The following is a 12,964-nucleotide window of genomic DNA, read 5'->3' on the forward strand; positions in this document are numbered from 1 at the left end:
ACAGGCGGACATACACGCATTTCTCTGATATTGGATGACATTGCAGTCCAATCGGGATTTGGCTCAGTCGTTAGGGTGGTTGACGCCAGTCCCTGGGGAAGAAGATTCAATCCTCACACAGGAATTCATTAGCATATTATACAAGTTACCTATGTATAAAAACATTTTCCGCTTGACCCGTGATGTCTTTTCAGTGATGCCTCGCAGCAGGATGATTAACAATGTAGGTACATATATTGTTAGATTTTCTAAACAAAAACTTATTATTCATAGTTGCGCCTCGTCAGAGAATCAAGGTGAGTTATTGGCCAAAAGTCAATTGCTCATTTAAGTTCAATGTCAAATTCATTAGTTGGTTCAGTCAGTTGTTTTATCAAGGTTCATTGCGTAGTTGCTATATAATAAAGTAAAATACAAGAAATGCGATGTGGGCGTATTTCTCGATCGAAAAGTTTGGCCAATCGGGCCAGTAATAATTATGAAATTTAAATTGTCATGGCGATGTATGATGTCAGGTAAGTAAGAGAAACAAACTAAAAAAATAAGCTACAAACTCGGCTATCAATTAGATAGAAACCGCACAGAAACGATCTTAAAGGTAATACTAAAAAAACATAGACTGACTGATACAGAACAAATATTCAACAGCTGTGACGTACTAGATATACGCCAATTATACGTTAAAACACTACTAAACTACATTTTTCACAAAAAAAATAATTTTCAACATACACAAAATAACACTAACAAACCAGTTAGACAAGCGTACAAAGAAAACTTAAAAACTCCGAGAGTAAATTCAAGCTTTAGACAAAGACACTACCAATACCATGCTATAAAAGCTTTCAACAGTGTAAAACTTGAAATTAAAATTGAGGAAAATAAAAATAAATTCACACACAAAATGGATTAAAGAACAAAAAAGACAATATTACCAAAATGTCATAGCATAAAATAAAAATAAAACCTACACGTAACACACAAAACCAATATAAACACACATCACTCACAAACACACAAGATTATTTAAATGTTATTATTTTTTTATTTTAAATACTCGTATATTATGTATTTTTAATTTTAAACGTATTATTTTCTCTTTAAATGTATTATGTAGATTATATTTTCATATTATAAAATGAAGGCCTCAGCACGGGCAAGCCACCCAGTGAGGCCTACATTACTGGAAAACTTATAATGTTAAAAATATTGTACCAAATAAAAAAAAAAAAAAAAAAAAAAAAAAAAAGCGCGTGCTAAATTTTTCTAGAACATAAAGGTACTAAGGCAATGGCGACATTCGTCTCCATTCAAATCTACATGGCATTTCTAGGGTGTACCCATTTGAGTTATTCAGTGGTAGTTATATACAACGTACGCAGACCGGAGTAACGTCGAATCGTAGTTGGTGTTTGTTGATTCTTTGCTGTACTGTTCTGCTGAAAAGGAATGAGTCAGATCGGGTTGTCAGGATTCCTACCGTGCATACGTTACAAAAAATAGCAAATACAATATCGTCTACTAGTAACAACCCAAGCCGACTTATTTTAATACAAGCTGGTCCAACATAACCTAACCCAGATACGCGGCGAGTGACGTAATCTGTCTGTATTATATTAAATTAAAAGCAAATTTGGGTTCATTGAACCGGTTTCACGGGAACGCACATAACCGGGATTAGTAAATTTGTTACCTTTGGCTGTGGCCATATCCAGCTTGCAGTCCGGGCGCTCCGAGCACGGCGCGCGCTGTGTCATCTCAGCCGTGCTGTCGCAGCGCGCGGCGTTCTCGGGCGCGGCAAGGCTGAGACGCATGCGGACGCGCGCGCCTCGGCCGCACGACACGCTGCACGCGGACCAGTCGCTCCACGGCGTCACGGGGCACAGCGGGTCCAGTTCTTCTTCAGCCCCGCACTCGGGGGACATGCATTTCTGCTTTTCAACTGAAACGATGACAATAATGTATCAATATCAATACTCACTAACTTACGAGAGTCCTATATATGTATATAGTCTGGAGCCAGTCTTCTTCAAGAAAGGCTGCGCGGCATTTTTCAAACAATACAATTTTGAATTTGAGGCTAAAATACGCAACAAAACTGAATAATTATTTTTTTTAAATCAAAAATTATAGCAAATTTGTACGGATAGGAGTTGTTTTTTTTATTTGTGTTTTAAATTATAAAATATACTGCCATGTGGTAAGTAAAACATATTGTCTTCCTTTACTCTCAAGGAAGAACACCGTGTTTTTACTTACCACGGCCATTATTAGGCAACTTTGACAATTAGTTTTTTTTTAAATACGGTCGCGTTATCGTCCTCCATATTTAGACAAAATTTCTCACCCAAGGTTACAAGGGGGCACTTCTTCCTGCCCATCCTGTCGATGAAGTTCCTGGTCCTGACCAAGAAGCCCTGGCCGCAAGTGGCTGAACAGTCTGACCAGGGCCCCCAGTCCCCCGTGGTGCAGATGCCCTCGCCCTCCGCGCCCCCGTTGGACCCCGAAACGTCCAAACTATCATCTTCCGAAGGGTTGCCACTGAAACGTCACATTGATTAGTAACACACACTACAATTGCCACTCTTATTGTTTTCTTTCTCAATCTTGTATTAAATACTAACACATCCGAATTGAAGATGGACATGATGATCCTGGAGTCTAGCTAGGGCATAATGCTGCGTAAACATTTGCGAGTCGAAACGCGAGCCGAGCCTCGAATTATAAGAAATGAACAAATCAACCGCAAGCGGCGCTTCGCGACAATTGCTGTTGCTTCTTTCCTTTCCCATAATTCGAGGCTTGGCTCGCGTTTCTGCCTCCAAATATATTTGCGCCATAAGACTTTGCTTCGCACCCAGGACATCATCAATTCCCGCTTGGAATACGAGAAGCTATCATTCGTCGAATCACCTACATATACATCCTCTATGGTCTCCAGTCTGCACAGCACCGCATTCACACATCTTATGGTCCAAACGTCTTTGGGACAATTTATCCTATTGATGGAGGACAAGAGACCAGGATGTGCAGAGCAACTCGGGTTATCTGTTAGTGAGGTCAGACATCAGATGGGCATTTCTTACTTCAGCTAAAGTGGGTGCTAACTTAGGGAGTAGGTATGTCTCTGTACATTCTGAAGGTTTATTCACAAACTTTTGTCTAACAGCTCCTTGATATTTTAGAGATACGTTGAGTACCTGCGTCGTAGCAGAAACATAGCTTTTACTACGTAATGTTTCTGCTTAAAGTTTTTAAAATATAGGTTTAAACATTATAGTTTGTTCTGCTCTCGTGACCGACTAAATTGCACCATGTTCAGTCTGTTCACGAATGCACACATTCACTCCATTAACATTTTATATAAGAAATAGCCCGAGTAAACAGATGCCACGCAAATCTTTATTTACAACAGTATTCATATTAAACTTTCAGCGCGATGACTTTTTGAGTCTTATTTTAATGGAATCTGACGTAATGTGTACGCGATTTTCCTAAATATGTTTTTTCTAGATGTCTAATATAAACAAGTATACGTAACGATCCACCGATTTGTATTTAAAATGTGTTTATGTTTGTAAGGGGAACACACACAAATTTTTCATTCTACCTAATTCATCATCTGATCGAAAAATGTTGAATAGCATAGTTTTTCCACAGGGTGTAGGTAAGTGTACCGAAAGATCTCGCTTGTCGCAAAAACTTCATGAAGTGCGAACTCTAAGGACGTGTTGTTTCCGAGAATTTAAACAATTCATCAAATTTCAACGTTAATTTTCGAGTTCTGTGACAATCCTATTCAAGTTCTGTTATTATATCAGTATAGGCTAGTTGCTTGAAAGAACTTAAATAATAACAGAACTTGAAAAAATCTTTCTCAGAACTTGAAAATTAACCATTTTCCTGATAGTTCATTATAAAATTTGTTAAATCATTCGTTATAGGCCTCCAGTGCGTTTTCAACAGGAAAACAAATAATTTTTCCAGATTTTTGATAAATTAACAATATTTCATATCAGTAAGTTTTATCGGTGTACCATTGTGACCTGCTATTATTATTTCGGTACAGGCACTTTTTACCTAGTTTTTTTTGAAGAACCTGAACGGTTTATCAATTATTACTAGGCAGTGGGCGTGAATAATGAATACCACTGATAGATATAATTTAAAACACGACTAATATTTATCGCCATGAAGAATTTTACATGCTTACAATGTTAATTGTAAGCTGTTCAGGGGTACAATAATAAGTGTATATTAATCGTGACACACTAATAACTAATGTAAAACTTAACACGCGTTACAGTTATAAATTATCAACGATTCGCCATAATAGTCATCCCCAAAGCATTTCTCACAATTATTAGAACAGAATCGTGTTCATAATTCATCATTGAATAGACGTTTGACCGTGATTAGCCGCGCTCCTCCTGGATCGATGATTTCACATCATAAATCATAAAGGCAATAATGTTCCCACCCAATGAAATTTATTTAATTAATAAATAGAAATAGATTTCATTGTGATTCGGGCGTAAAAGGATGAAAATAATAAATAACTAAGCATTATCGACGTAAAAATATGAGAAAATTATTAGAAAGTGTTAACATTGTTAATTCTGAAACATTATTAACAAGTACTTATATACGAGTATTCACTAGGAATATCTAGTATCGGGCTTTGATTTGTGTATTAAATTTGTCGTTGTATGTATTTTGGGATGATTTTCAGAAAAAAAATCGTTGAATTTTTTTTAAATCTCAACAACGCCACCTGTCGGATCCAAAACTATCTTTTATTTCAAGCTGGAACCAATCATACACATTCACAAAATTTCATTGAAATCGGTTGTCGGTTTCTGAGATTAGCGTGTTGACATGTGATTTGATAGGTTTTACTGTCGGATATATGAATTCACATAATACTTATTATATATTCAAATAAATATTTTCACTTTTGAAGTAATTAGACTACTTAAATAATTGGGTACTTAAGCACGAAAAAATGTGCTTGTACTGATGTTAATAACCCGTCCAATGACCGCTAAATATGCCAGATTTTCCTAAGAAAAGCATCGACACGCAATGGCGGCAATAATGGGCCGACCCGCCGCCCTTGGCCCGGATGTCCGGTGTTCCGGTTCTATGCTCCCGGTACCTACCTACCTGACAGCCCAGCCCACTGGCCCAGTGCTGCTCGGTGCTAGAGTGGACCCAGCAGACAGTCTGTAGTTCGTCAACTGCTATATATAGTGGTCCCGTAGAGAAGTCGTAAATAATACGTCATCGACGATAAATCTTCCTTTTCACACGTCTAAAAAGATAGAAGATACTAGAACGATGACGTGACGTACGACGTCTCTCTCTGGTACTACTGCATACTAGCCAAGGGTCCCTAACACGAACATTCAACATGAGCAAGAAAAAGGCTTTTATCGACAATTATTAGTCGACAATTGCTAGCGCGACATCGGCTTTGACATTTGGCAGTTGACATCGACTAAAAAAGTTGTTAGATTTCGAGCCCATCTTATTCCTACATATTATGTAAGTTTGTCTATATGTCAATAACATCAAATTTTCGCGCAATAATCAAAATTATGGCTGTTTTTTAATGAACGTAGTCTGGTTTAAACCTGAGGAAACGGGAGTTTAGACAGTTAAACACGATAAGGAAAAATGTCTGAAATAATTAGTCCTGTTTTGATTCGAACACTTTGCATTCACCTGCCTGTAAATTTGTCTGTTCCATGTTCGGTCAATCCAGTCAAGATCCTAGCCGTGTTTGATATTACCTTTTTTATTTCGCTAGATCGAGCTTTGCGACTGTTGCGAGCTGTCAGTTGGAGCGATCAATCACTCCGCGAAGTCACAAAACTACTAGTAAAATCACTTTAAAACGAACTCGTTTGATTTTGGCATTTCAAAAGGAAAATGTCTACGTAATATCTCAGTGTTGCCATCGTAGGGCGTCTATTTTCCTGACTTCGACTTTTATCGATATATGTAGGTAGGTTATTATGCAAAAGCGGGCGTGTTAGCGAAATTCATAAACTTAAATCAACAGCTTGCTTTGACGTGTCGAGGCTGCTTAGTTGTCAATTTAGCCGTGGCTAGACTAGTCGAGCGTTGGCTAGAATAGTCCGGTGCTAGACTAGGCTCGATAGGCACTGTAGGCAGCACAGAAACAAAGAACTGCCTGGAAGTAGGTACTACCCCTAATCATTTACAGGTCGCGCAGAGCACGCCATCCGACTTCTGCTCATTGGGCCGACTGCTGACGTCATTGACGCATCGGTCGAAGGATCATTGATTCATTGTGGCTAGGGAAATAGGAATACGTCGTGTGCAGTGGGAATGCAAAAGTAATAATACAATAATCGCGCTGAAATCGATGAGACAGAATGAGGGGGTGCCACCATTTTAACTTCCATTAAATTTTATCCGTGTACATCTGTTCCGGCTGCAACGGTTTAATTTAAGTCTAACATGACATTATTTTGAGGAGAAAGAATGATTCTTAAAATATTATCAGATGATTGATATTTGATAATTTTCATTACACGAAATGTGTGTGTCTCTTTGTGTGACTGGTATATAATTTCCTTTGTCTGAAAATTTTTAATGGTGACCTATTACGTTAAAGCATTTTCTTCTATATAATAAGCCGTAAGACCTCCCTCAGATGTCTTCTGTGTTGCCAATTCTTAACGCATCTCATCCATACTAATACGCCATTTCTTTCAAGGTCGTCAGCTCATCTCATGTATGTGTGATATGTTTTCTGAATCAAAGACGCCGTGTAATGATAACGGATTTCCAGCGGTCATATTATTTTGTCCTACATTTTGTTTGTTGTTGTTTTTTATTGGGGTTTGTTACGTAATCTACATTCTACATAAACAACAGTTTTTTGCAATTAATATACGATTTTGTGCAATATATATTTATCTTTCGTAATGTAAGCTGTGCTCGTGCCTAGTAAAGAAGTGCAAAAAAAACTATACAGAATAGCAATAGGCAATATATATGTACGAGTATATATATGTATAAATGAATGATTCTTTGTTTGTCCTCTGTAAACTCAAAACTATTGGACCGATTTTGCTGAAAACTTAGTTTGTTCTTATGAGTGTCAGGAGAGTTTAGAGAGTGGAATTTGAATGGCAGAAGTTGGGGACGCCCGAGGAAGACTTAAAACATTATCTATGCACTGGAACGAGATACGGAGTCGAATAAATGTTGATATAATGAAGCATTTTTTAATAGTAACAATGTGGTATACAGTAGTGAATGGTGGAAGTCAGTCACGCCCGAGGAAGACGTGGCACGATCAAGTGAAACAAAAACTTATAAAAAGTTAACTTTTTCAATTCTTTAGAACCCACCTTTAAAATAGACCCAGTTATCAAGTACAATACATAGAGAAAATGAGTACGGCTTTTTTTTATCAGTATGCTGTAAAAATGTGACTGCATTACCATTTCCTAATAAAATTTTATTGAATTCAGAATATATCTGAACACGTGTTCAACGCAGGTGTCACTGTCCAAATAGATATATTGGACGAGATGCGAAATTATTATTATTTTAAACAATACGTGTTCCGACTTCCTCGTGCTGTAGTGTTATTTTTTTATATTTTTTTTCAATTTATTTGTTATAGAGGTCCAGTCCCGTTTTTAACAGGAAAACGAATAATTTGACCTGTTTTTTTAATAAATTAACAATATTTCATGAATTCGTAACTTAAAAACTTTACTCCAAACCATTCATAAACCCTAGCAACGCCGGGTACACTTTAGCTAGTATTACACGAAAAAGGGAAAGTTTCATCTAAGGAAGGCTAAGTAAACAGAAAACTTAAAAAACATTTAAAATATTTCTCACACACCCTTTATACATATGTATACAATAATATAATATTCGTGACCTTTATGGTTTATACACCTGTTTAATTTAGCTTCTGGAGTTTGCTCTCCAACCTCCACTGTCTGTTTCGGCCAACGTGCTCGCGTTTGGTTATTATTGATTTATATTTCGTGGATAGGGGCTGTTAATCAAGAGGCAAATGGCACTGTGGGTAGGTACTGGGTTAGGACTGCTGGGAGTGCCCTCACGGATCATTCCTGAAGACTTCAATCTAGTTATGTTTTACTATCACGCCATTTGTTACTATATGAATGTAGGCACCTACTGTATACTTTATAGGATGTATAATTTCTAAATTCCTTGCCGGGCATTACACCGCTTTCTTTGGTAGGTATTTATTTTTCATAGATTTGATAGTATTATTAAAAATCTAGTATATTAATTTTGAAAACATTTGCTAGGAAATATTACCTTATTAAATGTTACGATTTTTAACTAATTTGTTTGTTTCTAGTCAGGTTTTTTATCAGGTTAAGATTCTTTTTGGGATGTGCAGAAAATTTGATAAGTTAGGTATATCATCAATCAACACACATTATTTAGAATTAAAAATTTTCGCCTGTAGTTTCACAACCCGACTTTGCCCTGAAGGGTTTTTAAAATTATTTCAAAAAATTCTTATCTCGCAATGGAAATAACGATTCTATAGTTGTTTGTTGTTTCACGTCATACAAACAGATTTTATTGTTTACTTTAAAGCTCTGTAAATTAAACAAATCTTTAATTTTTCCTTTCCAAAATAGGTAAATACAAATGTGTGATATGATTTGGTCCATGTTTCGCTTTAAAGTGGTTTTGGTAACTTTGCGATGTTTTTTTGACATTGGAAAATAAAATGCAATTACCACTAAGATTCCTTTTACACAAATGTTTCCGGAAAATCGAAGCTAATTATGTAGGTTTAAGGGTAAACTTAAAATTATTTATTAACTACTCGTTCATAAATAACGCTAATTGAAAATTATATTAGGAAAAGACTCTTTTCAAGTTAAACCTTAAAATGGGTGTACGAATATGAATAAATAGTTTTGTCCATATAAAAACTCTTTCAAGAAAGGCATACATATACAATATGTGGTCATTCAACTGTTTAGTCTTCTGATATAAAATATATTAAGCATCATGGCCGCCGTTTTATCTTTCGTCTGCGCACGCTCCACTCTGTCACCCGTCACACTTTCACACATCACAGTTAGTAGAGGAACTAACAGAGGAATAAAGTACCCCAAGTATGGTCTGATAATCAGGGTTTTCCAATAAGAGGTGTTATTTTGAATAGCCCGCTATTTCGGTAGATGTTACTTTTGAACCTGTCATTTTTTGACATTTGACAAGAAGAAACTACGCCATTAATAAAAATGGGACGATACATGCTTCAACAACGCATTGAAATTATTAAAATTCACTTGAGTGAATCAAATGCAAATCATCTTGAGTGATGAGGCCCATTTCCACCTCAGTGGCTTTGTTAACAAGCAAAATTGTCACATCTGGGGCTCGGAAAACCCAAGAGTTATTGTTGAGAAGCCTCTCTATCCTCAACTTGTGACTGTTTGGTGAGGTTTATGGTCCGGCGGAGTCATTGGACCTTACTTTTTCGAAAATGAGGCTGGAGCAACAGTTGCGGTGAATGGATTGCGCTATCGAGAGATGATTAATGATTTTTTATGGCCGGAATTGGATGGTATTTATCTGGACAACGTTTACTTCCAACAAGACGGCGCTACGTGCCATACAAGCAACGAAACCATTGACCTTTTACGATCGAATATAAAAATAACACCTCTTATTTGAAAACCCTGTATTTGAGTAAAAGTACTTACGGGCATTCTGGAGTATCAGCAACGCACATCTCCTTGGAGACGATCTGCCTGTTGCAGCCGAACATCTGCACCTTCTCGGGGGGCATGGTGTACTCGCGGGTCCTCATACGCAGCCCCTTGCCGCAGCTCACCGAACAGGGGCTCCACGCGCCCCACTCCGTTACCCCACACTCGGCTGAAACACAATTATCATTATTTTCAGATTCGTCACCAACTGGACACATATTTCGAAGAATTCACAGTTTGGTTCCTGAAACCTCCTTGTGCAACACAACATAACCCTACGTCCCAAACAATGAAGTTTAAGAAATTACAATTTATTATATTATTAGTGGGCCCGGGCAGACATTGTCCTGCCACAGACCACCTTCTATGTAGACCGAATTTTATATAGACCTCTTTTTATGTAGACCGCTTTTTATCTGGTGTCACCGTTGTCGGATATTTTATGCATTTGACATACATAGAATACATTCGCCAGTAACATCCATCGTATTTATTGTTATAAGTTTAATTTGTAGAACTCCATTTTATTTTTTTATATATACAATAATATTATTATTGGGTTTATAAAAACAGTTTATTTTTTAAACAAGTTCTGCTGTGTAATTATTATTACGCGTGACAGCTGTTTCGCCCTCTGAAGGCATTATCAAACTGTAGACAGTTTGATAATGCCTTTAGAGGGCGAAACAGCTGTCACGCGTAATAATAATTACACAGCAGAACTTGTTTAAAAAATAATCTGTTTTTATAAACCCAATAATAATATTATTGTATATATATAAAAAAAAAAAAAAAAAAATAAAAATAAAAATAAAACATCCATCGTAGATATTGTTTTGACGTTTCATTTGATATCGATCATTTCAGCAGATTGTGATTATTGTTCAGTGCGATAGAAAATAAGTAAAAATGCGACCCGTACCGTTCTACTGCCTTGAAGTACAATATGTCTTTCACAGTGTGACAGATTGCCGTACGAATATGATCCATAGAAAATACTTTCGAAATACATTTTTCAAATCTCATATTCAAGTGTAATAAATTAAATGAAAATTCTTTTTTGACAAAGGATTAAAAGGGGTAAATAAAGATGGATTAAGTCTAAACAATGTTGTTTTAAATTATAGTAATTAATTTTAATTTAATGTAGTCGGATTTGGTGAACACTAGATGTGTATTATTGTTTTATTTTATCAATAAGTCACACACAAAGTGACTGCTTTCGACCAAAATATAATGAAATAATTTATTTTATTCGGTGTTTGAAGGTTAATGAACGTCCCTCCTTTAGCGTGTTGGAAGCGCTGCAGTATATGCGAAGGTCAAACATGATACGGTAGACGTTATTATACTGCACGCGAAGCCTTTCCATGTTGCCCTTCTTAAAGTTGTACCAAAGTTCGCGCAACAAATATATCATAAAACTGTGTGCCTGATTCGGCCCTAAGTGGATATCTCATAAAACCGCCTACGGCTCATTAAAAAACTCTATTACTGTTCTTATACATGGGGACCTTTGTATACATTTTGCATTTGTGTTTGCTCAAAGCGTCACATGTTCACGACGAACACCGCTATTCTGATTTTGTATGGAATTGAAGAATATCTATCCGGAGATTCGACAGTAACTTATATGTTACATCATCTAATACTTTAAACTGTTTGCTAATGACAAATAATGGCTAATAAAGTACAGCTTTAAGTAAAGGTAAGAGTTAGTTATAAGATAGATAATTGTATACTCCGTCCAACTTAAGAACGACCTGTTGGAGTACCAAATTAGGTTCGTTCTGCGCATACCACCCCCCGCTCCTTTCCTTCACCATCGCTCGGCTATCTCCGGCAATCTTCGCTGACAATTCGTTAGTCGTTAGTGCCCGCGCTTAGAGAAATTAACCCATTCAGACCCTGCTATAAAATGGATGTTCAGCCGATATGTCCGAATTCATTATCACCAATTACGAAAAACAAAAAAGGACAGGTAAACATTATTTATGTGTTATTTGTATGACTATTCGATTTACAACAATGCATTTTTATAATTCAATGATATAGATAGGTAATATATGTATAAAATTTGTGAATGTTGGTGTTGATCGGTTTTTTTATGTTTATAGGTGGTGCACAAACCTCAACGGACAATGATAATAAATATGTATCGAAAAAAAATTTCGGAATATCGATCACATTTTTGATGAACTAGAGGACAATAATGATAATTCGTTAGCTTTTGAAATTTCAAATGAATCATCTGAGGAAAATTTTTTTTTTTTTTAATGGCAATGATGATATTTTCAACTTTGGATTGATTTCTTAGCCGATTTGATAAATCTGATGCCTAATAAAGTACAATATGTATTGTAATACTATCATCATCATTATTTGAATGTATTAAAATGTTTTAATTTTTAATTTTATTTATCGGTAGGAAAATAAATTAAATAATTAATTTATTAAAATAGTGGGTCTGAATGTGTTAACGCTCGTCCTTTTAGGAGTGGGGTGAAGGGGCGGAGACATGCGCGTCCACGGGTTGTTCTAATCTTGGACCGAGAATAGAAATGTATCATATATTTGTACAGCGCCCTTGAGGTAATTTTGCACAAAAACAGTGCTATACAAATCATCCAAATTATTATTATAAATCGATTAATTAGGCAAGTACTTCCAATCACTGTTGTTTCACGAAGGTTGTTGATGTTTAATTTATTAGAATAACAACGATGATGTCAACATATTTATCAAGATAATTTTTGTGTTCATAATTCGAATTTACGACCGTAATTATTTTGACAAATTTACAACGGCCGTATAATGTATGTAATGATACTTTATCTTCAATTAATTGTTCTAACTCGTCTTGTGTTGGTGAATAATGATTAGTAGACCCATGACATTATCCCACAGGAGCGGCTTTCATTATGTTTTTTAAACACGCCTTACAGTAGTCGCTGGGTCAATATGCGATGTAATCAGTTTTGGCACCTCGATGGTGGTAGAAGAAATTCTTTGGCTCTCGTAATCAAGCATAATACAGTATCCAACAAATTGCATTATGGTTCAGGAAACAAATTCAAATAAACTGCCAATTGGCTGTGGTTGTCACACCATGGTTTCTCCCGAACAATGTTTAATAAGTTAATTATGATACTGTATTTTAATTCTATTTCAATATCACACATCAATAAAATTATGAGTCAAAG

The 12,964-nt window shown here is 36.1% G+C and overlaps 2 protein-coding genes across 3 annotated transcripts in view; one reads left to right on the forward strand and one right to left on the reverse strand.

Moving 5' to 3' along the window:
- The window catches only part of LOC149423424 (phosphatidylcholine:ceramide cholinephosphotransferase 2-like), a 165,601-nt gene that overhangs the window by 84,058 nt on the left and 68,579 nt on the right, over nt 1-12,964 (forward strand). The window lies entirely within an intron of this gene.
- Nucleotides 1-12,964, reverse strand: part of fat-spondin (extracellular matrix protein f-spondin) — a 54,090-nt gene that overhangs the window by 30,861 nt on the left and 10,265 nt on the right. Inside the window, exons 8-10 of the mRNA XM_089631533.1 lie at nt 9,756-9,930; nt 2,348-2,541; nt 1,694-1,942 (exon numbers count right to left, since the gene is read on the reverse strand). Of these exons, the coding sequence (XP_089487659.1) occupies nt 1,694-1,942; nt 2,348-2,541; nt 9,756-9,930 (618 nt within the window). The remainder of the gene's footprint in view (nt 1-1,693; nt 1,943-2,347; nt 2,542-9,755; nt 9,931-12,964) is intronic.

The sequence above is a fragment of the Hesperophylax consimilis genome, chromosome 5, assembly GCF_061612785.1.
Source record: "Hesperophylax consimilis isolate HC1 chromosome 5, BYU_Hcon_1.0, whole genome shotgun sequence".
Taxonomy (NCBI): domain Eukaryota; kingdom Metazoa; phylum Arthropoda; class Insecta; order Trichoptera; family Limnephilidae; genus Hesperophylax; species Hesperophylax consimilis.